Here is a 27,768-nt window from a genome sequence, read left to right as displayed (position 1 = left end):
GTGCAAGCATGCACCAGTTTCTTGATCTCTCCACAAGCAACTCATCAGATGCATTGTCAGCTCCACCCCCAAAATGGGGGCAAACCTACCTCCATCTGCTCCCGCCGGGTCCGAGCCACCAGCATTCACGCTGGGGTCCCAGCTTCCTCCGTTCTCAGCTCCAGGAAGAGCCCATTCTGCACACCACACCCAAAGCCACCGTTTATACAGGAAAGCAAATCCAGTCTCCCCTACTTCGAACCAATGGCTTCCATGGTTGGAATAAAATCCAAATGCCTTCCTGTGATGTGTAGGTGTCTCGAGATCTCACCCCACCTCCTTTTTGCTCCATCTCCTGACACCGTCCAGTACACACAGGGCTCTGATTATGACATCCTTTCTGCTCCTTAAACAGGCCTCAGTGTTTGGCATCTGCCTCTCCTTTTGCCCAGAATTTGCTTCCCAGGTGCTCGTGGCTGGTCCCTCCTCACCCCTCTAGACTCAGCTCAAAAGGCACCTTTGGGGCTTCCCTGGTGGCGCAGTGGTTGAGAATCCGCCTGCCGATGCAGGAGACACGGGTTCGTGCCCTGGTCCAGGAAGATCCCACATGCCGCGGAGCAACTAAGCCCGTGAGCCATGGCCGCTAGGCCTGTGCGTCCGGAGCCTGTGCTCCGCAATGGGAGAGGCCACAACAGTGAGAGGCCCGCATACTGCAAAAAAAAAAAAAAAAAAAAAAAAAAAAAAGGCACCTTTGCCTGAAAACCCAAGGAAACAAGCAGCTTCTCCTCCTCCTCCTTTACCCCCTAGCACCCAGGTCCCTCTCTGGCCCATTGCCTTTTTTTCTTTATACAACGTATCAGGCTCTAAAATGATTTATTTATTATTAAACCCTCACTTGAATGAAGTTCCATGTAGGAAAAGAATCTTTTCTGTCTCATTCACAGCTATATTTTCAGCATCTGTAACAGTGCCCAGCACAGAGCAAGCATTCCAAACACATTGGTTGAAGGGAAACAACATTCCCCACGCCTTAGGTGTAAGCCGCTCGTAGTGACTTCTTGCCAAAGCGGACAGTATGGAAAGACGTGGGAAAAGGAGTAACTTTTAGTGGAGAAACCTGACACAGTGCCTCGGCCAGGTGATCAAGGTTAATGCCAACAGCGATAAATCGGGTTGGCAGTATGTGTCCTTGATACGACGTGATGAATATGGCCCTTTATCTCTGGTCTTCCTCCCCCAAAACCTTAACCCCAGTCGAATCACAAGAAAAACATCAAAACAAATCCCAATTGAGGGACAAATATCTGATCAGTACTCAATGTCAAGGTCATCAAAAACAAGGAAAGTCTGAGAAACTGTCACAGCCAAGAGTAATCGAAGGAGAGATGACAGGTAAATGTAATATGGGATGCTGGAACAAAAAAAGGACATTAGGGGAAAACTAAGGAAATCCGAGTGAAGTATAGACTTTAGTTAATAATAACATATCAATATTGGTGCATTCGTCGTGAGAAATGTACCATGCTAATGTGAGATGTCAACAACAGGGGGAAGTGGGTATAGAACTGTCTGTACTACCTTCTTGATAATTCTGTACATCAGAAACTAGCTAAAATTTAAAAATTTACTTAAAAACCACATTTGTTAGGTGAATGAATGTACAGCAGTAAATGCTGGAAAGATACTTTCATGTCTTTTTGTAAGAATTCACTGAGCACAGGCTCCAGTATGATGCCAGGAAAGAGACAAATTCCTGGAGTCTGTTAAGCACTGGGGCTGCTCTGTTTACAGCATTAGTTTGTTAACAACACACTCAGAAAAACTGTAAAGGCAGACTTCATCCCTCTCCTAGCTGGACTCCCAGTAGTTCTAGACAAGGAGCGTTTAGGTCAATGACAAAAATAACAAATCCTGCCCTCTTTGAAGATGAATGACATTTTTCCAGTGCTCTCGAGTCCATCCAGCCACAAGCACTGCTGAGGGTCTACTGTGTACCTAAGCCTAAGTTCAACTTAGCAGCCAGCTCCTGCCCAAGATGGAGGGTCAAGTCCCACCCACAGTGAAGCTGGTCCCCTCTCTCATAAGAGGTCAAACAGTGCAATATAGACTACAAATGGCACAGATGTTCAAAGACAACAGATCGTGGGAACTAGGGCAATCAAGGAAGCCTTCCTGCAGGAAAGGCCAGGCTGGAACTGGAAGAGGAAATAGGATTTAGAGAGACAGAGGGAAAGAGAGAGGCAGGCAGGGGTCGCAGCATCAGCAGAGCCGGGGCATCCAGAACCAGCTACAGGGAGCAGTAGGATTAGAGTTGCCGGGTCCCCTAGGGGAGCCATGTAAGAGGAAATTGGTTCGCTGAGCTGGGGCTAGACCAGAAAAGGCCTGGAGATCCTCCCAGACTTTTCAAACCAGGAATCAGCACCTCCTCCACGGAGCCTTCCCCAAGCACCCTGCCCACAAGTGAGCCCTCCCTCCTCAGCACCCCGCCCCCAGCACTCTTACTCGGCTCACACCGGCTTCATTCTTCCTTGTCATGTGCTGTTTCCATTCCTGTCCCATCTCTCCTACCCACCCGTAGGCCTCCTGGGGGCAAGATCCTTTCCTGCCTCCTCTCTGCCTGCTCTAGAGGGCCCTGCACATAGTAAAGGCTCAAAGAAACATCTGGTAAATGAATAAAAAGAAGAGTGAATTAATGAGTAGATCACAATCTAAGAAGCCAGGACTTTACCCCTCACACAACAGGGAGGCCTGCAAGATTTGCAGAAAAATACATGATCAAAACGACATTTCCTCCACCATCTCACCCTCCCCTTCTCTGCTTTCTTTGCCTTTAGTACTTAGCCCATCCTGACTGGTTTCTTATCTGTCGCCTCTCAGCCATTCAACAAACTTTAGCTGAGGGCCTACTACGTGCCAGTCATGTTCTAGGTGCCAAGGATACAGAGAACACAGACAGAATACTCTCATGGAGCTGACATTCTAGTGAGAGAGTAAATAAAGGGCAATACACAAAATAAGTAAATAAAATATATAGAATGCCAACTGAGGACAGGTGCTATGGAAGAAAAAGGCAGGCAAGGAGGACAGGAAGTTCAAGGGAGTGATGTGCAATCTTAAGTAGGGTGTCAGGGAGACCACCTTTGAGCAAAGACCTGAAGGAGGTGGGAAAGAGGAATTTTTTTCTTTTGTGTCCACTGACACATGCCTAGTATACCTGGGGTAGTACCTGGCCTGCAGTGGGCACAGAAGAATGAGTGTGATGGGAAGGGTAATTCATTTTCCTCATTAAACTTTTTATGTTGAGATAATTATCGATTGACATGCAATTGCGAGAAAGAATACCCTTCGCCCAACTTCCCCCAACAGTGACATCTCACATAACTGGAATTCAATATCAAAACCAGGAACATGACATTGACACAAACCATTGATGTGATTCAGACTTCACCAGTTTTACACGTATTAACTTGCGTATGTGTATGTGGTACACTTAGTTGCATGCAATTTTAAGTATCAATCCCTTTCTAACAATTAGGAGGCCACTTGCAGAGTCCAGAGTTGAAGGAAAGTGGGATGGAGCCGGTTGGGCATTTGCACACTTGGGAGCTCCATTTAATCCTCACAGCCATCTAAGAGGGCAGTTGTTCTTATCCTCATTTTACAGATGTGAAGACTGACAACTGCAAGGCTCAGAGAAGGAACTTGTTGGAAGCCACACAGTTGACAGGTGGAGAAACCAGAATTCTCCAACCCATGACTGTCTGGTTCCTTCCCTGGGGCACTTTCCTAAACACAAGAACCGCCTGAATTAAAACATAAAAAAAAAAAAAAAAAAAAAAAAACAGAGGAAGCAGGAACCCAAAGGAAGGCCTGGCTCCAGGAAAGGAGAGGAAATAAGGGAGGAGTTGATGAGGATGTTGCTGGGATTCTGAGTGAGGGAGAACAGAACTACCATTCACGAGAAAGGATGGAGAGCTAGAGGGTCCTCAGGGAGGAGAGAAGAGGTGTCCTGGCTCAGCTGGACCTGATGTGTAATCTTGGGCAAGTTGATTTACGTCTCTGGGCTTCGTGTTCCTCAACGAGACAAGGGTGAGAATGGCCACCCAACCCATTTGCTCTAAGGCCGAGAGAGATGAAAAGGTAGCCCTCTGCAAAGCCAAAGTGCTAGACCAGCTGCCAAAGCCAGGAAGAAGGAGACCCAACCCAACAGGCCAGACTGCCTGCAGTCTCCCCACTAGAGTGACTGGCTGGCTTTCCAAAAGATGAAAATGCAGAATTTAGGTCAGCATGCAGAGAGAATCTCACTTTGTTTACAAGAGATGGAGAGCGTGTGTTGCTATTAAATGCCTTTGAATCCCAGCGATGCTGAGAGACCCAGGGCTGTTTACCACTTGGGATATTTACTTTTCTCATATACAAATCAGCTTGGGTGCCGTCAGAGCTGCCGCCACCTCACACTGCAGCCCTCTGACGTCCCTGCACTTCCCCAGTGCCCACACATGGTTTGAATTTATCGGTTTTAGCAGCTTTCATTTATATTGTGTGAGAATCACTGAATGACCAACAAACAGAAGCTCTGATCCGTGTCCTGGAAAAAACACAGAAGTGTGAGGAAGGGGGTTGGAGGGAGGGCTGAGAAGATGCCTCCAATCTCAGGAGAAGCCCTTAGGGCCCCTGTGGGAATGAAGGACCAGTGGGAAACCAAAGCCCCATCTGGGGGTGAGAAGGGGCTCAGCGGGCACAGTCACCAAAGCCGAACACCTGGGTGCCACAGTGGGACACACGGAAGGCTGCCTAGACGTTTGACCTCCTGGAACCGAACATCTGGAAATCTGGGAACAAAGCGGGGGTAGTTGGGGACTTTCTTTTTTCCACCTGGATACTCAGGCCATGATGTGTAGATACAGCTGGTAATATTACGGCTACTCCCAGCATCCCTGAGTGTGTACTTGGAACCAGGCCCTAGGCAAACTCAAGTCATTAGATGAGGTTCCTGCCCTCAAAGAACTTCAGTCTATGGAGGAGACAGACATGTAAACACATAAAAGACAATAAAATAAAAAATGCTCTTTTCCAATGAGGTCAGAGCCAGCCGAGACAGTGGCTTTGAAGCAGCAGGGTGCCATTGATGGTCTACCAAGCACTCACACCTGTCGAGAGGGGTCGGCCAGTGAGGGACCTGCCCGGGCTCATTCTGCTGGACTCCTGATCCAGTGCTCTCATGATTTACGGACCATTTACGAACTGCAGATCCTCCCATCCCCCAGCTCAGCTTGGTGGGCATTCCGGAACCGCCTGCCTCACACCACTTCCACTTCTAACAGGTGGAATCCCCCCCAAATCTGCCATCAAATGGGCCACACGAAATGCAAGGCCATGTTATCCCACAGTAGCTGTTTTATAAATGGTGATCAGGGTCTCAGGCTCCTCACAAAAGGCTGATCTTTAACTACGGCTGGTCTCATTGAGCCGCCAGACTCCTTTTACGAGCCAGTTGCTAAGAGAAAACACACCCGCGTTCCTGTTCCAGAAGCTGAGCGTCCTTCTCCTCTGGCCCAGCTGTGAGAACATCCTGGATCTGATGAGGGAAGACCTTCACACGGTAGCTCCTTCCTCAAGCCAAGGGGCTTGAAAACTTCCAAGCAAGTCTGGGTGAGACAGATGCTCCAGCTTGACGAAGGAGTGAATTACAGAACACAGGAGTGGGGAACAATGCCCCCCAGTGCACCCAGGATCAAGCCCATGCTTCTTAACATGGCTTACAAGCCCTCCACTGTGTGGCCCATGAGCCTCTCTGGCCAGTTCCCTGGTCTCCTATTCCTCCAGCAAGCACTCTCCATGACCATGAGTAATTACGGTCTCTCGGTCTGAATCAATACCACCATCAGCCCCCTCTCCCATACCTGGTGCTCCTCCTGAACCCTGGGAACACCCATGTGTCCTTCAATACTGAGCTCAGGTGGCATTGTACTGCCAAGTATAGTATGAGTAGATGTATGTGTACTCAGGCCAGCCAGGTACTCATAAGGAGGGGAGGTCTGTCTGTTGTATACAATGAGCATCTCACCGGCAAAAAAAACTACCTGGACAGCAAGGATGCAGTCTCATCCATCTTGGTAGCATGTGTAGGGCTTCCAGAGGACCCCAGGGCCTGCAAAGCGCCAGCCACCATGCGGCGGGGGCTGAGGGTCAGTGCTCAACCACAACAGTCAGGCGGGAACTGCTACCCAACCCAGCAGGGATTCCTCGGGCTTGGGGATGGGGGTGGCCCTCTGTCACACTTCCTGACTCCCGCACCCACCCTAGAGAGTTACACGAAGAAGCAGCCCAGCCATTCAGACTGGTGCAGTTACAGAGTCACAGCTTCCACTTCTATTGGGCCCTCAGCCTGCCCTGCCCTTCCTTCACCTGCCAAGGTCAGCTTCTGCTCTCAACCTGTACCTCTCTCCTCACACCCCCTCCTCACCTTAGGCCCTGGCCAATAGGCCACCTCACTCTCTCCTTCCCAAAGTGGCAGCCTTCCTCAGTGGGGAACATCAGAAGTCTATCAGCTCCCTGGCTCTCCCAGTCTTTCGTACTTCCAGTCCCAGAAGACGAGCTATTACCCCACCTTTCACCCCCCAACCCCATTGTCAGATTTCCGTCCCTTTTCATAGATGCAGGGAGGGTGAGAGCACAGGTTCTGCAGCCAGACTTCCCGAGTTTGAATTCTAGATCTTCCCCTCAATGGCTCTGTGACCTCAGGTAAATGAAATAACCTATCTGTGCCTCAGTTTCCTCACCTGTAAAATGGGGTTGAATAATAGTATGTACCGGAGACACTGTGGTGAGGATTCAGTGGGGCAGTGCATATAAAAGACTCAGACCCATTCTTGGCACTCGCTGTGAAGCACCTCTCTCTGGGGTCTATTCAACCCCTCCCTTCCTCACCAGCCCCAGATTCATGACCTGGAACTAAGCCTGGCACAATGTAGTTCCCAGTAGTGCTCAGTAAACAACTGAAGGAAGGAATGGATGGGTGAACAGTTTCATAATAACTAATTCAATTCACTAAGTATGTGCAGGGTATTTCTCTGGGAGAAAGAGAAGAGGAAAAAACCTCACATACTGAGTACCACAAACAGCACGGCACACATAAGGGCTAATAAAATCCTTGCCAGGCTTTATCCCCGCTTCTCCCCATCACTCTGAGTTACTGCTATTAACATCCCACCTACTTATGCAATAGAGGAAAAGGACCCTCAGAGAGGGATTCGCCCCAGGTCATGCGTGGGTCTAACCCGTGGCAGAGCTGGGCCTGAAGCGGTGCTGGGGGTGGGGGGGTGCCCTTCAGCCTAAACTTTTTTTCCCTCCTTTTGATGTGTCCGCACTCCAGGGAGCAGTGGGAGATTGTAGGGAAGCTGAACTAGAACGAGTATGGCCAGACGGTCAGAAAAAAATAAGCACGCTCCAGGTGGCTGGGCGGCACAGTTCCCATCAGGCCTACCCCCAAACCTGCTCTGGATGACGCTTGGTGTGTGAGAGACTAAAGGATCAAGCACCATTTTCTCTATGGGATGGGCTTCACCCCGAGACACATTGTGAAAATGGGCCAATAACAATAATTAAAATGACCACGACTTAAACCACCGCAATTAACATTCATTACCTCTGAGTGTGTGCCAGGCAGTCAGCTATGTGGTTGACATGCATTACCTCATTCACTCCTCACAACACACCAGGAGGTGAATGCTATTATGAGCCCCAGTTTTTCAGAGGTGGAAACAGACCCTCAGTCATCCAGCCCAAGTGGTAGAGCTGGCATTCCACTTCCAGTTCAGTCTTTTTCTTAAAGTATCAAAAGATCTAAGTAGAAATCCTGGCTCCATCATTTTGCACAAAGCACTTAGCCTCAATTTCCTAAAATGGGGGAAATAATACTTACCTTTCAGGATTATTTGAGGAATTTACTGTGATAAACCTGAGGCCTAGCACATAATAGGCACTAAATAACAATGGCTATCTTGGGAGCTGGAGAGGAAAAGGAGAGAGTACACTCAATGGAGGGAGGGGTAGCAAGACTTCTCTTTGCAAACCTTCTGCATTTCCCATCCCAGCACTTCTGTCTAACAGTCTCCTTCCTCTTGGCAAGGCCTTTTCCACTCCCATCTCCATGGGCCCTCGTACTTTCAACCTGCAAGGTCTCCATCAAGAATCCTGCATTCCTTTCTCACCACCCTCTCCACAAAACTATACTGATGGAAGCAGAATAATATAAAAATCACCTGCAAGACCACCAGCAGGCCTTGGCATGGGGGTTATGTAGTGCTGGGTCAACTAAACATTCCAGTCAAGGTCAAGCACAGTGACAGTGCATTATTGTCACTGAGGTGCCAAGGTGACTCAGTTCACCCATCCATGGCCCATCCATAGCTCTTCAAGCTGCATCTCAGCCCCAATAGAGGATCTGGAGCTCAAAAATATCCCATAATCTAGGGCTTCCCTTGTGGCGCAGTGGTTGAGAATCCACCTGCCGATGCAGGAGACACGGGTTCGTGCCCCGGTCCGGGAAGATCCCACATGCCGCGGAGCAACTAAGCCCGTGAGCCATGGCCGCTAGGCCTGCGCGTCCGGAGCCTGTGCTCCACAACGGGAGAGGCCACAACAGTGAGAGGCCCGCATACCGAAAAAAAAAAAAAAAAAAAAATATCCCATAATCCAGTAGACTCTTCAGCCACAGGGAGGGGGGGCCACTGGGGTTCCAAAGAGGGGAGGTTGGTAGTGGGGAGACAGGAAACTGGTCTAGCCTCCCTCTAGGTGTCCTCCTGGGGGGGCCCGGAGGAAGAGCTATCCAGCGGTACCGCATGTGAAAGACTGTGGAAACTGCAAACCGCGATGCAAATGGTTGAAATTATCATTGCCAATTAGGCTTTTGTCTCTCCTCAAACTCAAAGCAGAGCAGTTCAAGAAAGGGAAACCGTGTGAACTAGGGCTAAAAGATGAGCCAGAGAGATATCGGAAAGGCGTTCTTTGCCCAATCTCCCTTTCTCAAAAGGGGTTTCAAATGGGGTCCGAGGCTTAAATTACAAACCACCGTCAGTCCCCAGGAGATAAAACTGGTCAGGACACTACAGAACCTTCACAGGGAGGAAGCAGGTAAGCCCTTTAAACAGAAAAGGAAGTGGAAAAGGCCTGGCCCTTTATCTTTGCACTTTGGCTTCCCCGGGTAGGGCTGGCCAGGAGACGCGGGCGCTGGCGCCGCCTGTTTGGTCGCCAGGGCTGGCCGAGGGTCAGGCGGGGCCGCGCGCAGCACTTCTAGGAAATGTGCACTTTCGCTCTCGGCAACCCTTCCATTGAGGCGGCCGGAGCAAAGCCGACTGCGCCGAGCGGCGCTCTGAGCCGGGCTGGGGCGGAGGTGGGCAGGCCTGGGAAGCGTGCATCTTCTGTGACCCCACAGGACACCGCGTTACCTGCCATGGCCACACACCCGCGCCCCACAGTGTAAGGCACTTCTGCTCCTTCCCCTCCCCCCCCCCACCCCCGGAAGGGAGCAAAGGCAAGAGCACCATAGTTCTTGGTCACTTTCGTATCTCCAGCACAAATCCCAGCATCTGGCACACAGTGGGAGCTAAAAAGTATTTCTTGAAAAATTATATGATGATGCTAATTTAAAGATGCAATAATAACTACGTGTGTCTGGCACTTTTAATCAGTTAATCCTCACAGCAAGCAGATGAAATTGATAGATAGGAAACTAAGGTGCAGGAAGGTTACCCCAACTAGCCTCAGGTGACCTGCACTCCCAATGAGTGCAATGATTCTGGGCCGTGAAGGAGCACCGGCCCGTCCTGGGTCAGCGCCCCGAAGTGTCCTAAGGGACTTCTGAGCTGAGTTTTGTGCTATGCTGTGTGAACATAGACTAATTCTTGGTTCTGAAGGTTAAAGCAGACCAGGATGTCCCTCTGAATGAGGAAGGGAGGGAGGAAGCTCTATGCAGAGAAACAGGCTCACAAGGTAAGAGAAGTAAGACTGAGTGCTTTCCCCTGCTCTTCCTGACCCGCGGGGGAGAAAAGGGAGAACCCCAACAATAAAAGATGACAGGGTCTCAGCACTCAGGGCCGGGGAATGTATATATGCACTGCCTACGGGGGAGGTGGATGGTGGTCAGGGACCAATCTGAAAGGCTGTAGGTTCCCCCAGGGAAACTCCCTTTGCCTAGTCAGCGAGGAGCACAGGCTAGCAGCAGGTGCCACTGAAGAGAGACTGCACAGGACCTAGGCCATTACCCAGAAAGGGTTCCAGGGCCCTGACTTGTGTGGGCCAAATCTGATGACCTTCTGGCTCTTTTCAAGGGTAGCCAAGCATTCAGAGTGACCCCGGTACAACTCACCCACTGTTAGGGACTGAATGTTTGTGCCATTCCATCCATATGTTGATGTCCCAAACTCCATTATGATAGTATCTGGAGATGGAAACTTCACAAGGGAATTAGGTTTATAAGAGGTCATAAAGGTGGGGTCCTCATGATAGGATTAGTGCCCATCACCAGAGCGGGCTCTCTCTCAATCTCTAACTAATATAATGTGATGTCAATTAAGCCTCAATTTAAAAAAAATCAAAAAAGAAAAGGAAAAAACCCACAATGCTCAAAACCAGTCACATCATTGGACCTAAACTCAAACTGCTGAGTTATGTATGATCACGTGGTATCAGCCCAGAGGGGACAGTCCAATCTGGTGACCATGGATGAAAGTCTGGCTATAAAGGATCATTTGCTTGAAGAGTCCAGGCTTTTCAAAGGACTGACCTCAGGAACTTTTATTGCCAGACAATAAAAACTGGGAAGGGCTCTCAGGTAGAGGGAACAGCGTAAGCAAATGCCTGGAGGCCTGACCATGGATTGTGTGACAGAGAGAGGAAGGGAGAGAGAAGTAGAACAGGTCAGCAGCACTGCAGCCCCAAGCAAAGTAGCGGGTAATGGATAAAATTAAACATTTTTCAATGAAAATTAAGTGGGGGATGGAGTGAACCTGGAGAAGCTCACATGAACTCTGGATAGAGAAGAGGAGGAAAAAAAAAGAAGGCTTTGTCTGCAAGGAACAGACGAGGAAGAGAAAACAACAAAGTGTTCCAGGATGGAGAGGGAGAAATCCAACAGTGACCTGTGGATGTTACAAAGTCCTCACCAAACGGACCAGCGACAGCACTGAACTGTCTCCGTGTCTCAGGTGGGCAGGCTGAGGCTTTCTGTGAATACAGAGGCCAAGATGCAGCCCCCTGTTAGCATCCAGAGCTGCCAACACCTCAACCACAGGATACACCACAGGGCCCCAACTTTAGAACTGGAACACATCCAGTCTCATTTTGTAATCAATTGTGAGCATATTTTGAGCTAGGTTTTGAAGCCAGGTTGATTAGGAAAGAAAAGACTGCCTCAGTAATAACTAAAATAGAATGTAAAATATGTAAGTGCCAAAAGAATATCATAAAACGCCATAAAAAATTCCACAGAGGGAAAGAATAGATGTGGCTGGGTCATCAAGGAAAGACTTGCACAAAGTCTTCCCAAGCCGATGAGATTTAGGAGCATTCTGGGAAGACTTCCTGGAGGAGGTACAGCATTGAGCTGAGCCTTGGATATCTCATAGGAATCAGAAGTAGAAGAGGAAAGGAGGAAATTCCTGCAGAGGGAGAGGGCCCGGCACAAGCAACAGCATTTCCAAGCTTGGGGCAACGTTTTGTGTTCCAGCGGATATTCTGCGCAGATTTAAAAGCCTGCGGATACTGGAGGAGCTGCTCAGCCAGACGGCTTGGCAGCCGCTGAGCAGAACTGAAGGCTGGGCCACCGGCTGCCTGTGGATTAAGTGGGCGGACAGAGAGCCAGTGATGGGAGATAAAAGGGAGTGAAGTGGATAATATTTAGAAGCAAACTCGAGGGGGAGAGAACGCGGCAGCCGGGCTGGCAGGCAGCAGGCTTGTCCCATTCTTCAGTTTCCTCCCTCGGAAAGCTGCATTACCCTGCGACCTCTTCCTGGCTTTGAGAGATGTCCAAATGGGAACTATTAACAAAGGCACAGGCACGCTCCCGTTTTTATCTCTGTCTCAAAGTGCTTTGCCGCTCAGGCGTTTATCTTTGGCCTGGGATGGGCTGGTGGGTGAGTTGCTCCGGGAAGGAGATCACTGTGTTTGTGGATGGGACTTCTTGGAATTCTTGAGAACTGGTCCCTTCCAACTCTAAGATTTTAGAAGTCTGTGTGTATGAGCTGAAAAAATGTCTTCAAAGCTAAGGGGCTAGGATTTCACGATGTGAAGATTCTTCGAGTCCAAAAATGCCTCTGAGCCTAATGTTCTAAGATTTCACCATTCTTAGATTCCCTGAGCCTCCAAGTCTCGGCTCAGGATTCGGAGATTCTGTAAATCAGGAAGACGTCATGCTGTGTGACCTTCTGATTCTGAGACTAGAATATTTCATGACATCTTGGTCACCTCCGGCTTTATGGCCTCACTCTCCTTTGATGGAGGTACCTAAGCCATCCTGTGCGTCTGCTCCTGAGTTTGTCCCACCGCCCCCCCCCCCCGCACCCCATGTTGGGATAATACATTAAATGCTAAAGTCTGAGTTAACCAAGTCAGGGGGGGGGAAAAAAAAGGACAGAGACTGCTGTGCTGGCAGGGGCTCTTTGCAAACAGCTCTCCGGGCACACAAAGAGTCTGAGAGTACACATGCCAAGGGGTCAGTGCTAGGGGTCCCCCAAGTGACTTCTACACCATGTGACAGACATTTGCTGAACGGCTCCTAACCACAGGGCTTGGTGCGGGAGGGAGCCACAGTGGGTGTGGCAGCCTTCCAGAAGAGCAGCGTGGAGGCGGGGCCAGAAGCAGCTTGCTCCCAGGCCAGGATCCGGAGTTACCCGTGCAGACTAGGCCAGCCTGTGCTTGGAGCCAATACTGACCCAAGGGCTCTCACTCTGTGGCTGTCTTCGGGGGAGAAGAGGGCTCAGCATGGTCGGACGTCCTTAGGGGTGCCCAACGGTCTTAGGGGAGGTGTCTGGCCCCTTCACTCTGGGGAAGGCACATAGATCTGATGGGAAGCCAGAAGTAGGGACAAGTACTGAGGACTTGAGGAACCAAAGGTCGGTGCTGCTGTGGTTGCCATGGAGGCTCAGGTGGGGTGTAGGACCCAGCAATAGCCATTCTTGGAGGATGGGAAGTGAGAGTGGGTTCTGCAGGATGGAAATGTATAACAGCAAGAGAAAGCAAGAACAGGCTCTCCGTGTGACATGTGGAGACAGGACACAGGGGAGACTAATGCACAGGCGCTCCATGCCTCAGTTTCCATGGCTGTCAGAAAGGACTAATAATGCTCACTCACCCTGACTTAGCAATGAACTCTCCAGGGGAGAAATCTAGGCTGTTTCCCAGTCTCTGCTCCCAGCATTGTCCTGGCTGACACTAAGGTGCTCTGGCTGAAAGAGTGAGGGAGCCGGTGAGGAACAGGGGTCCTGATGACGAGCAGCCTCCAAGGCTGGGCAGCTGTCCACCAGACTGTGCCACGACGGGCTGGGGCTCTGTCTGCCCTGCAGGCTGGCAACAAGAGGCAGCAGGTCACCCACCGGAACTAGCAGGCTTCCGGATGAATAGGTATGGGCTGCAGCCTGCCACAGACAAGCCTGCCAGCCCCTCCCAACGGTGGAAAACTCAGGCTCGAAATCTCAGGGTGGCCCGGGGCCTCCAAGATACAAGGACCAAAGATGAAAACCACAGAAGTCAGAACTGGGTCGGGCCTGGAAATCGTGGGACAGAGGGGCAACCTAGGCCCAGAGAGGGACAGGACAAGCCCAGAGTCACAGCCAAGGTAGGGATGGGGTAGGGCTAGAGCCTACTTTGTATTCAACTACGCACTTTATGATTTCCACATTTCGTGTCCTTGTAGGATGGTGTGGACCTATTAAAGTTCAAGGAGGAGGCTCTTCACTGTGGCTTGTGTCATCTTTCTTCATTCATTCATTCATTCATTCATTCAATAGTGCTGGATGGAGGAAGGGAAGCAGGGATCGTCATATCACGGTTTCTGACCATTCATTCATTCATTCTCTCTCTAAATACTAATTGAGCACCCAATAATATGTGGTATAGATATAGGACCTCTGACTATAACCAAGGACACCCTTTATTCAACTGTGCTGCTTAGCCTGTGTTAGGGGTGCCGTCTTCACAATGGTCCCTTGGAAAGCTGGGCATGCCTTTGGGAACTCCTAGTTTAGAATAAGATTCAATTTCTAAGCCAGGGAGAAAATCAGTTTCAGAACTTTTCAACGATCTCTTTCTATACATTTTTAATATTTTATTTTATTTTTTAGAAAGATATGGTGATCTCCCTCCACTCCAATACACACACACGTCACCAGATAATGCCATCTGACTGTTAAAAACAAAATTATGTCAGCTCTCGGAATCTTGAAAAACATGGACTCTGGCATCAGACACACTTGAGTTTGAATCCTAAGCCCGCCTCACCTGGCTGTATAATCACAACCAAATGACTTAACCTTTTTAAGCCTTAATTTATTGTCTGTAAAAGAGATATGATACTCTGCCTTGTCATATCTCTGTGAGGATTAGAGATGATGTACTTACGAGGTCTCATGTAGCGTCCTGTACAGAGATACAGCTCAATAAATGATGACTTTGGGGTTTCTAACTCCCTAGAGAGGGGGCTGTAGAATTTTACAAACATTTCGGACACCCTTGGCAGCCACGCCCAAACGTTCAGGCTCTATGCACATTGGCTGGATAGCATCGGCACGTTAGCTAAGTCACAGCCAAGTACAGAACAGCAGTGTCCCGTTTTCTTATTTTGCCTCAGAGAACCACATAACTTAGAGGTCTCCTTATCTAGTGCCTCCACTGTACTCAGTGGGGGGGACTGAGGCCCCCTAGAGGGAGAAGGAGGTCTCCTAATCAGCCCAGTGTGTTCGAGGCAGCTGGTACCAGTCCCCAGAGGCAGCCAGCAGAGCCGACTGAAATCTGCAGGTCCCAAGATTGTCACAAGATCTGGACTCAAAGCTCAGGCGTCCCCAGGCCCCTGAGGGCAGGGGCTGCCACCACCCCCTATTACTCCAGCTTTACTTTGTTCAGCAAAGCATGAGCAGTGGACAGGGCTGCTGGCAGAAGGTGCCAACAGGGCAGAGCTGATGCTTCCCACGCAGCCTTCTCCTTTCCTTGTCCTGAAGCCGCCTGGACTCTTTTCCAAGCACAAGCCTTACATCTAGGTAGTCATTTTACCCTCTTGACAACCTCCCACAGGTAGTAGCTTCTCACGTCCTCACAAAACCAGCTCAGTTGTGAAAGGCTGGTCACTATTGCCCAATTCGATTGTTAGTTAAGAACACCAGAGTTACATACAAGTCATTGGTTTTAGAGCCAGAGCTGGGACTGAGACCTAGAAGCTAGTCTCCCATCTCTCAGCCCACTATGCTGAGCTGTCTGTAACACATCACGGAAATCTTCAGAGGACCTGCCTTTACCATCCCTGCTCCAGTCACACAGCCAAAGGAAATAATTTCTCTAGAAGTATAAATTTCCCAAGAAGTAAAATGTTAAGCCTTTAAGCTCTCAAGGAAAGAAAAAAACAAAAGAAAGGACTGAAGGAAGAATTGCAGGACACGAACTACCTACATGGAGGAAGTCTAGAGAATCCACATAGGGCAGCAGGAGGAGTGCATCCTTCCTTTAGAGTCAGGCAGACGGGCTCTGTTCCTTATTAGCCACGTGACCTTGGGCAAGTCATCCAGCCTTTCTGAGTGCCCACCTTGAAAGTTCCAGGGTTGTGAGACTCCAACAAGATGAAAAAGCGTGCGGAGCCTCCTGCAGGGTGCCTGGCACATGGAGTTGATTATAATCGTCCCATGGAACGTCAGGGCTGGAGTGGCTTGAATGATGACCTAATCCTGATGTCTCATTTCACAGGTGGGAAAAACAAGGCCCAGAGAGGTGATGTGACTTGCTCAAGGACACAGAGCAAACTCATGGTGATGTCGGGTCTAGTACCCTCAGTTCATATTAAAATCAGTGACCACGGCCAAGAAGCTGGATCTTTCAAGCTGTGTGATGATGGAAGAAACTTTTTCAGTCATTCCTCTAGCCCATGTAGCTTTCTTTCTCCATTTAGCAAGGGAAAATGTGGTATTTCTGACCAGAAGAAAATATAAAATTTTGAGAAATACTAAAGTTAAAACTAAAATCGGGCTTCCCTGGTGGCGCAGTGGTTACAGAGTCTGCCTGCCAGTGCAGGGTATGCGGGTTCGAGCCCTGGTCCAGGAGGATCCCACATGCCACAGAGCAACTAGGCCCGTGCGCGCCACAACTACTGAGCCTGCACTCTAGAGCCCGCGAGCTGCAACTACTGAGCCCATGTGCCACAACTACTGAAGCCTGTTAGCCTAGAGCCCGTGCTCTTCAACAAGAGAAGCCACCGCAATGAGAAGCCCATGCTCCGCAACAAAGAGTGGCCCCCGCTCGACGCAACTAGAGAAAGCCCGCGCACAGCAACAAAGACCCAACGCAGCCAAAAATAAATAAATAAAATAAATAAATTTATTTAAAAAAAAAAAAACACTAAAATTCCAGTCTGAACAAACAGGCGCTCTCTTTTAAGGCTTTTTTCCCGTCCTTCCTCTCTCATTGCTCCCCCCTCCCCAAATATTTTGCAATAACAGTAATGCTGGGAGGAAAGAAAAAATAAAAATCTGATGCACTTAACAGATATTTCAGTACAATAATGCATCACAGATGTTCATATCAAACTGTGCATGCGTGCATACAATTTTACTAAGAAGGCTGTTGCATTTCTGACTTTGGGGTTGGGGATCCCTAACAACCCCAACTGCTCAGGCTCTGGAATCCCTCCCTTCACAGTTAGCCCACGGCTGCCCATGGGGATGGAGGAGAGATTTCATCACCTCGCTCCAAAATGATAACAGGACAAATTGGCGGGGTCAGGCACTCTGGCAGGTGGTGAAGGGTGTGCAGATTAGGGAACCGAGAGGAGTCCTGTTTTCTTTTGTTCAGGACTTGCTTCCTACAGTCCTCTCAAGGAGCTGGGCCCAAGAACAATTTTAAGAGCGGGCCCGGGCTGGTGATGGGTGCATTTTTGAAACCAGAGGTTTGAGTCTGTTTGATCTTCAAATGTGGGCTTTGGAGACTGTCAGCGGGCTCCTCGCTGGCCGATGAATGGCTCTCAGGAACTTTTCCTAAAACATAACCTCACGCACTTTCCAGCAAATGTTTTCAAACTACCAAAGCCGTCCTTTGGTTGAACAGCAGTGTTTCCAGACCTCGAAGAAAGATAGTTTTGTTGTTTTAAGAGAGACAGATTAAAGCCAGGGGCTGTTTAACCAGAGGGTCTGTGTGCTCCCTTCGCCTCTGGTCGGATTCCTCTGTGGTTGGTACAAAGAGGGTGTTGGGAGTGATGGTGGATCCCCCCACCTCCCCAGCCTAAAAAAGATATCAAGGCCAGACGTGAGGCCTCTGAACAGAGAGGCCTCCTACAAACCTGCCTCCAAAATGAGATGGGCGGCGAGCGCTGGGGAGCCCGACGCAGATAATATCAGCTCCCGAGGCTGGCAAGGGAAAAGTCACTTCAGAGGGAGAAAGCCGGTACGTTCAGAGGAATCAGCGCTGGGCCAGAGAATGCACAGGATTTTTCCCCGCGGAGAAGGAGTCAGGCGTAGTCAGAACCCTGCGGGGCGTGACTAACTGCCCCAATATTCCTGCCACCGGGGCCCTCTGGGTAAGGGCTCCACAATTATGGGAGAGCCAGCAGGAGAACCGACAAACCCGCCTTTCATTTGGCCGGCAAATCAATCTGGCTTCTTACCTCCCCGGGGACAATATTGCATTTCCCCAGGAAAAACAAAAGCCAGAGATCTCCGAAGGGGGATCAGTTTCTGCCCCTGTTTCCCTGGTGAAGAGCTTGCAACATCTCAGGAGCAGCCAAGCAGGTCTGGTTCCAGTGGTAGAGTTTCTAGTCTGGCCAATTTACGGGGCTGTCTCCTTACGGGAGGAGTATGTCTCGGGGACCACACCGTGCTTGCGGCGTGGGCCTGGCCTCCTTGCACGAGCCACCAGCCCTGACTCAGGGGCTTACAGCCCGTTCTCAAGGCGCAGATGTGAACTCATTGTTCCCTGGGCCTCAGAGTTGAGTTTGGGGCCAGTGAGTTGTGAGTGACCTCTGACCATGGAGATGGGGCTTTTAACGACATTTTGCTGGATCAGGTCTCTGGCAGCCAGAGACTTTAAACCTCCTAAGCTCCGCCCTTCTCCCTGCCCCTACACCTGAGGTTCAGAAATCAGAACTGTCAACCTTTAAGTGAACACATTTCTCTGAAATTATTAACCCCAAAACTATCCTTGCTGACCTTCTCCCAGCCTAGGGGAGGTAGTCCGAGGGTCACCTGGAGCTTTGCAGAGGCCCCGGGAAATCTGGCAGCGCTTAACAGCAAACCAGGGTCACTAGAGACCAGGCCCATCGCACTTCTCCTGTCCCCCAACCCCAACCCCACCTCAAGAAGTCCCGTCCTCCGTACATACACACAGCTGCCTGGATGCACCCATACAACAGCCTCAAGACAGCCTCCTGCTCTCGGGACCCCAGGGTCTCAGGGAAAGTCAGGTCCAAACTGGAAACTCTTTCTTTTTGTTTTTCATCACTGTGATGCTCCGAGGGAAATTCTGCTTGGGCGAGCACAGCAGGTGGGGAGTGTGTATCCCCAACAGATAGCACCACTGAGATAGAAGCAAACGCACAAACTCTTACCCCCAATTACAGCACATGGCAGTGTGCCCTCATATCACCACAAAGGCAGCTCAAGAGCTGCCCCACAGCCCAAAAGACCCTCTCCCTTTCGGGGAAGGGCAGGGTTCTGCCTGCCGAGGGAACACCATCAGAGAAGAGGACCAAGGCGCATGGGGGCTGCCGGGCTCTGGGGCGGGCGCTGTGTGCTTACCTGGGAGAAGTTGAGCCCATTGAGCGGATGACACTGCTCCTCCACGCGCTCCACGGCCCCGGTGCTCTTCTTCATCTTCTCGGCCCGCTGGGCCAGGTAGAGGTCAAGCACAGGCACGCCCCGGGAGCGCACGTCGGTCTCCGTGAGCGAGTTCACCATGAGCATCACCCACACCGGCCTCTTGCGCTCCCAGTTGCCCGCGATGGCGTTGAATAGATAGTCGGCGTAGAGCCCCTTGCCCCGCTGTGCGGGCGTCATCCACGACGGCATCATCAGCTTCACGTAGTCCAGGTGGCGCTTCAGGCGCCAGTAGAGCTCACGGGGCAGCACGTCCTGCAGGTTCTCCCCGTGCGGCAGCAGCTGGCAGCTGGCCAGCGCCGAGATGGTGTAGGGGTCTGTCAGGTCCAGCTCAAAGTAGACGCGGGCGCTGGCCTGGAAGGCCGCCTTGGAGTTGTCCGGGATGAAGTCCCAGACGCGGGTGTAGGGGACGTGGATGGTGCCAAACAGGTAGGCCGGGGGGTCACGCCGAATAGTCCACAGGAAGGAGTTCAGGTCCCTCTGCTGCAGGGGGACAGGTAAAGGAAGGCAGTGAGGCTGAAGGCAGCAGAATTAAGCCAAGGTTAGAACAGAGGGGGCAGGTGGAGCTCGGGATGGAAGGCAGAGAGCTACATGGGGCCATGGGAACAAACAAGGGCTTTGGAAGCTGAAAGACCCACATCTTAGCTGTATGATCTTAAGCACACTGGTTCACTTCCCACAGACCCAGTTTCCCCATCTGTAAAATGGGAGCTGGAAGCAGCCACCCCAGGGATTGTTGGGAGAATGAAAAGACACAATCTATGTAAATAAGCCCGAAGAGCAGTGCCAGGCACAGAGGGAGGAGGCAGCGACAGCGAAGGAAGCTCCCATTATGACTGGCTCTCACTGTGAGTGCCAAGGACTGCCACACCACCTGAGAATATTCATGCCTGGCCAAGCCAAACCTTCACCGGTGGTGTTTCATGTGAAGGGTGGAAAGAGGGGGACCAAGAGTGCTGCTCTGGCAAGAAAGGAGGAAGTCATATAACTTTTAAATCCAACCATTAGAAGATACATGCCAAGAGCACTTTGAAAGCAGAACACCTATTAAAAATAGCACACCTATTTAAACAGCTACTTCCCATTCAGCAGGGCGGATACAATTTTCTTTTTGGAGAGCAGGTCTGGGGTGTCAGCTACTCTGCTCCACCAGCTGAAACCACAGATGAGAAAGTGCTTTAAAACCTGCAGGCTAAGTAAAGTCTCAAGGCCCTGGTTTGGGAGGGAAAGATTTCACAGAATTAGTCCCAAGAAATGTATATGCTTTCTGGGCTCCTCCCCTCAAAAGGTGCACCTGGTCTCCAAGTCCAATTCTCTGCCATCACCTAAGCTCTGAAGAGGGATGTGTGTGTCTGTGTAGAGGTGAAGGAGGGGCAGGAGGACATGGGTCATTTCTCCAGATCCAGTTTAGGTCCAGGGGTTAAGGGGCATGGGAAAGGGACTATCACTTCTCTCAGGCATTTTCTATCCAGAATACCCCCTGGACTGTCCACTGCCATCCACCGGCTGCAAGCTCTCGGTCAACTCATAAACTTCTTCTGCTTGATTCTAGCACAAATGAGAAGTATCTGTCAGGGTGGGCGAAGCGAACAGTACCTTACTTTACTGACAACCAAAAATTGTAAATCCCAGCATACTGGAGAGAGACTAGCTCTGAGCACCCTGCCTGTCGCGGAGCTCCCTGTTTCTGAACAAGTCATGACACTGGAGGTGCACCTTGCCCAAGGTCAACTAAGAGTGCAGCCGGTGAGGACCCTACACAAACTTTTCCTGGTCTCTGGCCTCCAGTTCAGGGTTATTTTCCATGCATTAATTTACACTTTGAGGAAGAGAGACTGGGGGAAATCAAGGGATTCCTGAGTTTGGAAGAAAAATTAGGAGAACTAGTAATTACTCAACCCCCACGGAAATATTAGGCCAGCATGTCCTGGCACTTTCTTTCCTCTCCTCTGGAATCTTCCTCCTTTTTGTGAAATCAGGGCACTTGGGAGAGTGGGTGCTGGGGCCTGGGCTGGAGAGGGAGAAAATTTGCCTTGGTCAAGGGTGGGGACCAGGGGTGGGGGAGAGGGAAGCCTGCAAGGGGTCTGAGCATGTAAGAATGAGAGGAAGGGGCAGAGAAGAGAAGGGCAAGGAATGGTAGAAACAGAGTTAGAAACGAGAAGAGAGGAACCAGAGGGTAAGGACAGGCTAAAAGTAAGAAAGAGGGGAGTCAAAAAGGGCACAGAGAGGAGAGGTCCAAGCAGGACCGAAAGTCGAGGAGAGCCCGAGAGCGTCAGCGTTTGGAGAAGGAGCTGGAGAGGGAGCGCCCCACCTCGCCTCCCCGGACGGAGCTGGAGCCCCGGCGGCAGAAGCCAGGGAAGGTCGCCCGAGGCTGCGCCCGGCGGGCGGAGGTGGAGCGGGTGGGCCGAGGTGGGTGCGGAAGGTAGGACCCCCCAAACCGTCGTCCCCGCAGGGCTGGAGTGGCCGCGCGGCCGGGAGAGTGGCCGGGCAGGCGCTCGCTCACCGATCCGGGCGGCCGGCACTGTCCTGCGTCCGGGGGCTGCGGGCGGGCGCGGGCGGTGGCGAGGAGGGCGGCGAGCAACGGCCCCGCCAGGGCGGCGTGCATCCTGCCGGGGCCCGCGGGGCGCGGGGGACCCTTCTGGGCGGCGCCCCTCAGCTGGGCGGGCAGCCCCCGTCTGGGCACGGAGGTTCCTCTGGAGCGCGGGGCTCCAGACACGGGATGCCGGGAGCCTTCTGGGGCGTGGCTGGATATCCCTGCCGGACCTGGGGGTCCCTCTGGGGCGGGGCTCCGTCTGTTGCAAGAGGGGGATCCTCTGGGGCGGGGCCCTTGCTCCGGGACGCGCAGCCGGGTTGGCCGACCCCCGGGGTTGTGAGAGCGCGCCGGGTTGCCGGGGCGCGCGGAGGTCCCAGAGCTGCGTCGCGGTCCAGGGGCGCGCGGGGTTCTCGGGGTAGTACCGGGACGGCGGGCGCGCGGGGTCCCAGGGTTATGCTGGGGACCCGGGGCGCGCGCAACGGTCCCAGGGGTGCGCGGCGCTCCAGGGGGCGCGCGGGGGGACAAGTGCGGCGGCGGGCGCGGCGGGGGCGGGGGTCGGGTCTGGGGCGCCCGGTGGCCCCCGAGCGGGGCTCAGAGGGGCGGCGGGCGGCCGCGCGGCCGCTGCCCGGGCTCCGCCATGCTGCTCCGCGGCCGGGAGGGAGGGAGAGAGGAGGGCGGGAGAGCGGCGCGGAGCCGGGCCGGGCGGGGGGCTGGGGCCGCCGGGGCGGGGGGAGGGGAGGACCCGGCGCGGGGGGCGGGGGGCCGGGGCCGCGCCGGGCCGGGCCGCAGGGAGTCGGGGAGAGCTCCGCGCCCGGGCGCGGCGAGGCGGGGTCTGATGGGCATGGCAGGCGCTCGCTCGCTCCTCTCCTGCTCCCTAGCTCGCTCCCTCACACGCGGGCGGAGGGAGGCGAAGCCCGCAGCAGCCACTTCCCAACTTTCCAAACTTCCCAGCGCAACTTTTTCCTCTCCTCCCCTGCCCGCGCCTCCTCCTCCCCCTCCCTCCCCCTTCCCCTTCCCCTTCCCCTCTCCAGCTCCCCGCCGGGCCGCAGCTTCAGCGCGCGGCCGCCAGAGGGCGACCGGGCCGAGGCCCGAAGGGCCAACTTCAATCCGGCTGCGCGTTGGACGCGGACTGGCCCGGCAGCGGCAGCGACAAATGTGGGGAGATGGACCAGACAGGTCCTGGAGGAGTGAACAGCGAGAGGGGAGAAAGGCAGGCGAGGACAAGCACTCCCAGACTGGCTGGAAGGCAGCACTCCAAAGAAACCCAGGGAAGCTGGTATTTACAACTTTTTATCAAGCCCCTGTTCCGAAGGCCGGCATGCGGTTAGTAGGTGTTCTGCAGACACTAGGTGCATTAAAACAAAACAACAAAATAATCTTCCTCAGAATTCCTTGAGGCTTACCATTTAAATAATCTATTTCTTTGGACCACACAGGATCCTGGTGAGGGGTCCTGGAAGGGTAAGTATTCATATCCCAGTTCCTTAGACCATAAGAATCGAAAGAGCCCTTAAAACCAGCTTCCTTCTGTTCTGGAGAGGCAAATGAAACTTACAGAAGACTAAGAGGCAAGATCCAAGCTTCTGGACCGTTTCCAGCCAATGGGGAAACTGAGTCATGGGCACCACCACTTACTCGTGTTGAGAAGAGTTCACTGACTCTTCCTATACTGATGAAAGAGACTGAAGTAGGAATGAGGTAGGATTGTTAGAGCCCACAGCCCACAGAGGCGGGTAGATGGGGACAAACATGCAAAGAGGTGATTCAAATATAGATGATGAGTGCCAGGAGAGACGGAAGCACAGAGAAAGGGGAACAGAGAGGAAAGTATCCTCACACAGCCCTGGGGCCCAGGGAAGACTCCTGGGAGTGATCCTGAAGGATAAGTCAGGGGCAGCTGAGTAAAGGAGCAGCTGCCAGGGCGGAGAGGTGCGAGAGTGAGGGTGCCTGCAGGGTTCTGCTAGCAGTTAGGCATGGCTGGAGCAAAAACCCAGCAGCAGGAGCTGAAGTTGTGTCTTCTGGCCAGGCTGGAGTGTTTGTAATTTATAGGTACTGGGTGATGGGGCATCCTTGCAAGATTTGAAGTAGAGGGTGGCGGGGGCCTTTTAGGAGCCCTGGATTGGAGGGGGCAAGCTGGAAGCAAAGAGACCAGTGGGGAGATGGGCAGTCAGTGGAGAGGTCCCGGACTCCCAGCTCTCCCAGTCCTCCCACTCAAGTCTTCAGGCAGCAGCTGGAGCAGCTGGAGAATGGCCACTGGAGAAGCTGGGCAAGGAAGACCAGCTGGGCTGCAGGGGCTGAAAGGCTTCCAGAGCCTGCAACCCGGGTCTTCGAGGGGAACACGGAAGGAAAGAGAGGATACCAGAGACTTTTAGGCTGATCCACCCGAGATTGCCATTTCTGCAGGTCAGAAATAATGACTGTGGGCAGTTGCATCTGGTTCCGCCTGCTGGGTGTCCGCGCCACCTCGGCTCTTTGCTATGCACACTTCTGGTGACAGATGCAGATCAGGCCAGAGGGCCCAGATGGTGCAAGAGAACAGTGCGGCTCCGTGCTTCCAACACACAGCGCTCTGAGAACTGCAGCTGTGACAAAAGAGAAGTCCTTTAAAGAGCCTCCACTCCTCAAGGCTCCAAAACTCCCTACAAAGCCACCACTCCCCATGATGAGGACGAGGTGAAAAGCTTGGGAGGTGGGAGGAGAATTTAATTCCACTGAGAAGGAGTGTGATGGTCTTCAGGGGGAACTAGAACATAAGGGAGACAGTGGGTAGGAAAGGACCTGATCAAATTAAAAACTAATCCATATAATTAAAGTGATGGTACACATGACTATGTGTGTGATTTTTAAAATGTTCCAGGGCTTTTTTCCTAAAGTTATAAATGTTTCATTGACTAATTTTCACAAGTGCCAGCTATGACTTCCTCCTCCGTGGTCCTTTCCTATGGCTGTGTGACCAGTGTCCAAACAGTTAACCTCTCTGTGCCTGTCTTGCTTCATCCAGTTTCCTGTCCTAACTATTTTTCCGAGTCAATGTGTGCAATAATCCTTTAGAATCTCCACCGGTATGGTTACTGATATTGTTAATGAGATGCAAGAACAAACAGGTTTTTCCACTCCTGGGTACATAATACCCAAGAGAACTGAAAGCATCCGTCCACAGAAAAACTTGTACACAAATGTTGATAGCAGCACTATTCAAAATAGCTACAGGGGAGAGCCAACCCAAATGTCCAGCAACTGATGAATGGATATATAAAATGTGGTATATTCATATGATGGAATACTATTTGGCCATAAAAAATAATGAAGTGCTGATACATGCCACAATATGGCTCAATCTTGAAAAGATTATGCTAAATAAAAGAAGCCAGTTACAAAAGGACATAGATAATATGATTCCATTTATATGAAATGTCCAGAATAGGCAAAGGTATAGAGTCAGACAGGCGATCAGTGGTTGCTTAGGGCCAGGAGGGTTGGAGAGACTGGGGGACCATGGCTAAAGGGGATTGCATTTTTTGGGGTAATAATGAAAATATTCTAAAATTGATTGTGGTGATGGTTGCACAACTCTGTGAATATACTAAAAAACCATTAAACTGTATAGTTTAAATGGGTGAATTGTATGGTATGTGAATTATTTTCCATAACGTTGTTACCCCCAAAAAAGGACAAACATGTTTGAGGCCCCTGGAGAGGGTGCTCCCCAAGAACAAGGGTTTCTGTGTTTTCAAACAATTTTTTTCTCCCACCTAGTGTATCAAGAGCAGCCCCTGACGAGCAGTCTTAAAGTCCTAGAGATTCCCTGTGCTTCTGCTAACAGCTTCCTGAGCGGCTTCTGGTAGTTCAGCTGTCCTGGCTGGACCTCAGTTGCCCTCTCATCAGGATGAACAGCTCAGGGAGCAGATACCCTTAAGGTCTTCTGCCCTCAACACTACAGTCCAGAGTTCCATGGCCTCTGCCTGCCCAGGGGCCTGTAGGCAGGATGGGAAGGGGCACAGGGCTCAGGAGGCAGGCGGTGGACTCAGACGCCTGTCTCCTCTCCCGGATCACATCCGGCCTACTTTCCTTTTACTGCATTTTAATTAAGTTGTTCAATCAGACGGGTACCAGGAATCTGTAGGCCGTAACAGCCGGGACAGGAACAGAAGCCTTGTTGCGGAACTAAACCAACAAAGTCTGCCTCTTGAGCAGATCCAGGAGCCCTGGTCCTGCCGAAGGGCATCTCTCAGGCAGGGAGATGAGGGGTTCCCCTGCTTTGCTGGACCAAAGGAGAAGCTTTGCTCTGGGCCTGAAGGCTGCCCTCTCGACGGGCCATAGCCTGGGCTGTGGGCCACACTGGTATTTTCCAGTGGACCTGGCCTGGCCTGACTCCCAGCTTCAACTCCTGTCCCAGATGTGCCGACCTCCCACCCACCCCCAGGCTCTGTCTCTCCCCCCTCCATCCCCCGGTCTTAGTGGGTTAGAAGTTAATCCTTGATGGTTGAAGGTCACGATGTCCTTGGGGGGTGGGAAAGAAGGGAAGAGGATTCTAGGACCATGCAGAGGTCAGTAGTGCTTAACACAGTCTAAGTGATGGAGAGAACCAGAAAAAAAGGTATATGCTGAGATGATTCCAAAAAGGACATTTCCCTTACAAGAGTGGGGAAACACACACGCCATCATAGAAGTACCGCAGAGGATTAGGCTTGCCATATAAGATGGTATTTGTTAAAAACAGAAAGTTCTACTAGATCCAGCCCAATGGGGGAGGAGCACACAGAGGAATCAGCCCAGGAGTCTGTCCTCAGGGAGCTTGCCACCCAGAGACTGAGACAGAGGTACCACAAACAGGGTGCTTTGGGAAACAGATGGGGGATAGGGGAGAACAGCAACCTTAGGGGAGAAGAAAGTGGGGCTTAGGAGAGAGAAGGTCAGCAAAGGTCTTTGCCAAGAAGGTGACGTTTGAGTTGGTCTCTAAGGATGAGCAGGACTTGGACAGGGAGTGTGAGGAAAGGAAGGTCACTTCAGACAGTGGGAACAGTGTGTGCAAAGGCAGGGAGTTGTGTTTGGCCTACTGGGAGCTCTGTAAACAATGATGGGGGAGCTAGAACATGAGAGCTACTGGGGAAGATCAGAAATGAGACTGCACCGAGAAGGGCTGTGCATGACCCTTAGAAAGCCCTTCATCTTGCCCTTCAGAGGATATAATCGTCTTAGCTTGCTCTCCATAAATGGTGCTGGTGGAGGGTGGCTGGCATATCAGTTTCCAGGTGAGGCGTGTTCACAGCCTGATGTGTGCAGCCATCAGTGATAGAACAATGCTATGCATTGACTTTGCCAACTCACAAATACTTATGGGGCCCCATGTGTATTGTAGTGTCTAGGCCTGAAGGAATACAGTCCTGACCTCTGCCTACTTGCAGTTAATGAACAATATTCAGGTGACTAGTTAAAATGCGTTTCAGCGCCAGGTGAATCACGTAGTATCAGAAAAGTCCTGGAGAAGCCAGTGAGAGCTGGACAAGGGCATTAATCCGGGAGGAGTGGGATTTGAATTTGGCTGTGCAGGAAAGTGAGATTTAAATAGGTGGAAAGAGACTTGCTTGCAATCCAGTTAAGGGGAATGATGAAAGCCAAGGGGTAGAGGTGGGTCGGGACCTAGGAAATTCTGACTGAAGAAGAGCGGTGATATTAAGAATGGGCTGGAGTGAGGCGAGGTGGCACGGGCCAGGTGTTGGCAAGTGAAGGAGGAACAGGAACTGGGGATTATCTTAGACCAATTCGGTGCCAGACCCTTTAGCTAAAGGATCTCAGCAACACTGTGGGACATATATTTTTACCCCCATTTTATTTATTTTTTTGTTTGTTTGGTTGCGCCCGGTCTTAGTTGCAGCAGGCAGACCCCTTAGTTGCGGCTCGCAGGCTCCTTAGTTGCGGCACGCACGTGGGATCTAGTTCCCTGACCAGGGATCGGACCCGGGCCCCCTGCATTGGGAGCCCGGAGTCTTCTCCACTGCTCCACCAGGGAAGTCCCTTTACCCCCATTTTAAAAATGAGGCAACTGAGTCTCAGAGGGGACACACGGCATACTCAAACTACACAGCTGATATTTAGAAGGCCTGGGTTGTCTAGTTCTTCCTACTAGACCACCTGCTTCCTTTAAGACACCAGTGGGAAGGTAGCGCAGGTTGTATGGGCCAGACTGGGTGG

General features: G+C 51.6%; 1 protein-coding gene across 2 annotated transcripts in view; it reads right to left on the bottom strand.

The window, feature by feature from the left end:
* Positions 1-22,088, bottom strand: part of TRABD2B (TraB domain containing 2B) — a 224,557-nt gene extending 202,469 nt beyond the window's left edge. For both annotated transcript variants that reach the window (XM_059069291.2, XM_067008146.1), the window contains exons 1-2: positions 21,547-22,088; positions 18,966-19,526 (exon numbers count right to left, since the gene is read on the bottom strand). In XM_059069291.2, the coding sequence (XP_058925274.1) occupies positions 18,966-19,526; positions 21,547-21,648 (663 nt within the window). In that variant the 5' untranslated portion in view covers positions 21,649-22,088. The remainder of the gene's footprint in view (positions 1-18,965; positions 19,527-21,546) is intronic.
* Between the last annotated feature and the right edge of the window lie 5,680 nt (positions 22,089-27,768).

This window comes from Kogia breviceps, chromosome 1 (genome assembly GCF_026419965.1).
Source record: "Kogia breviceps isolate mKogBre1 chromosome 1, mKogBre1 haplotype 1, whole genome shotgun sequence".
Taxonomy (NCBI): Eukaryota; Metazoa; Chordata; class Mammalia; order Artiodactyla; family Physeteridae; genus Kogia; species Kogia breviceps.
Note: the sequence above shows the minus strand (reverse complement) of the source record. Positions and strands in the feature narration are given on the sequence as shown.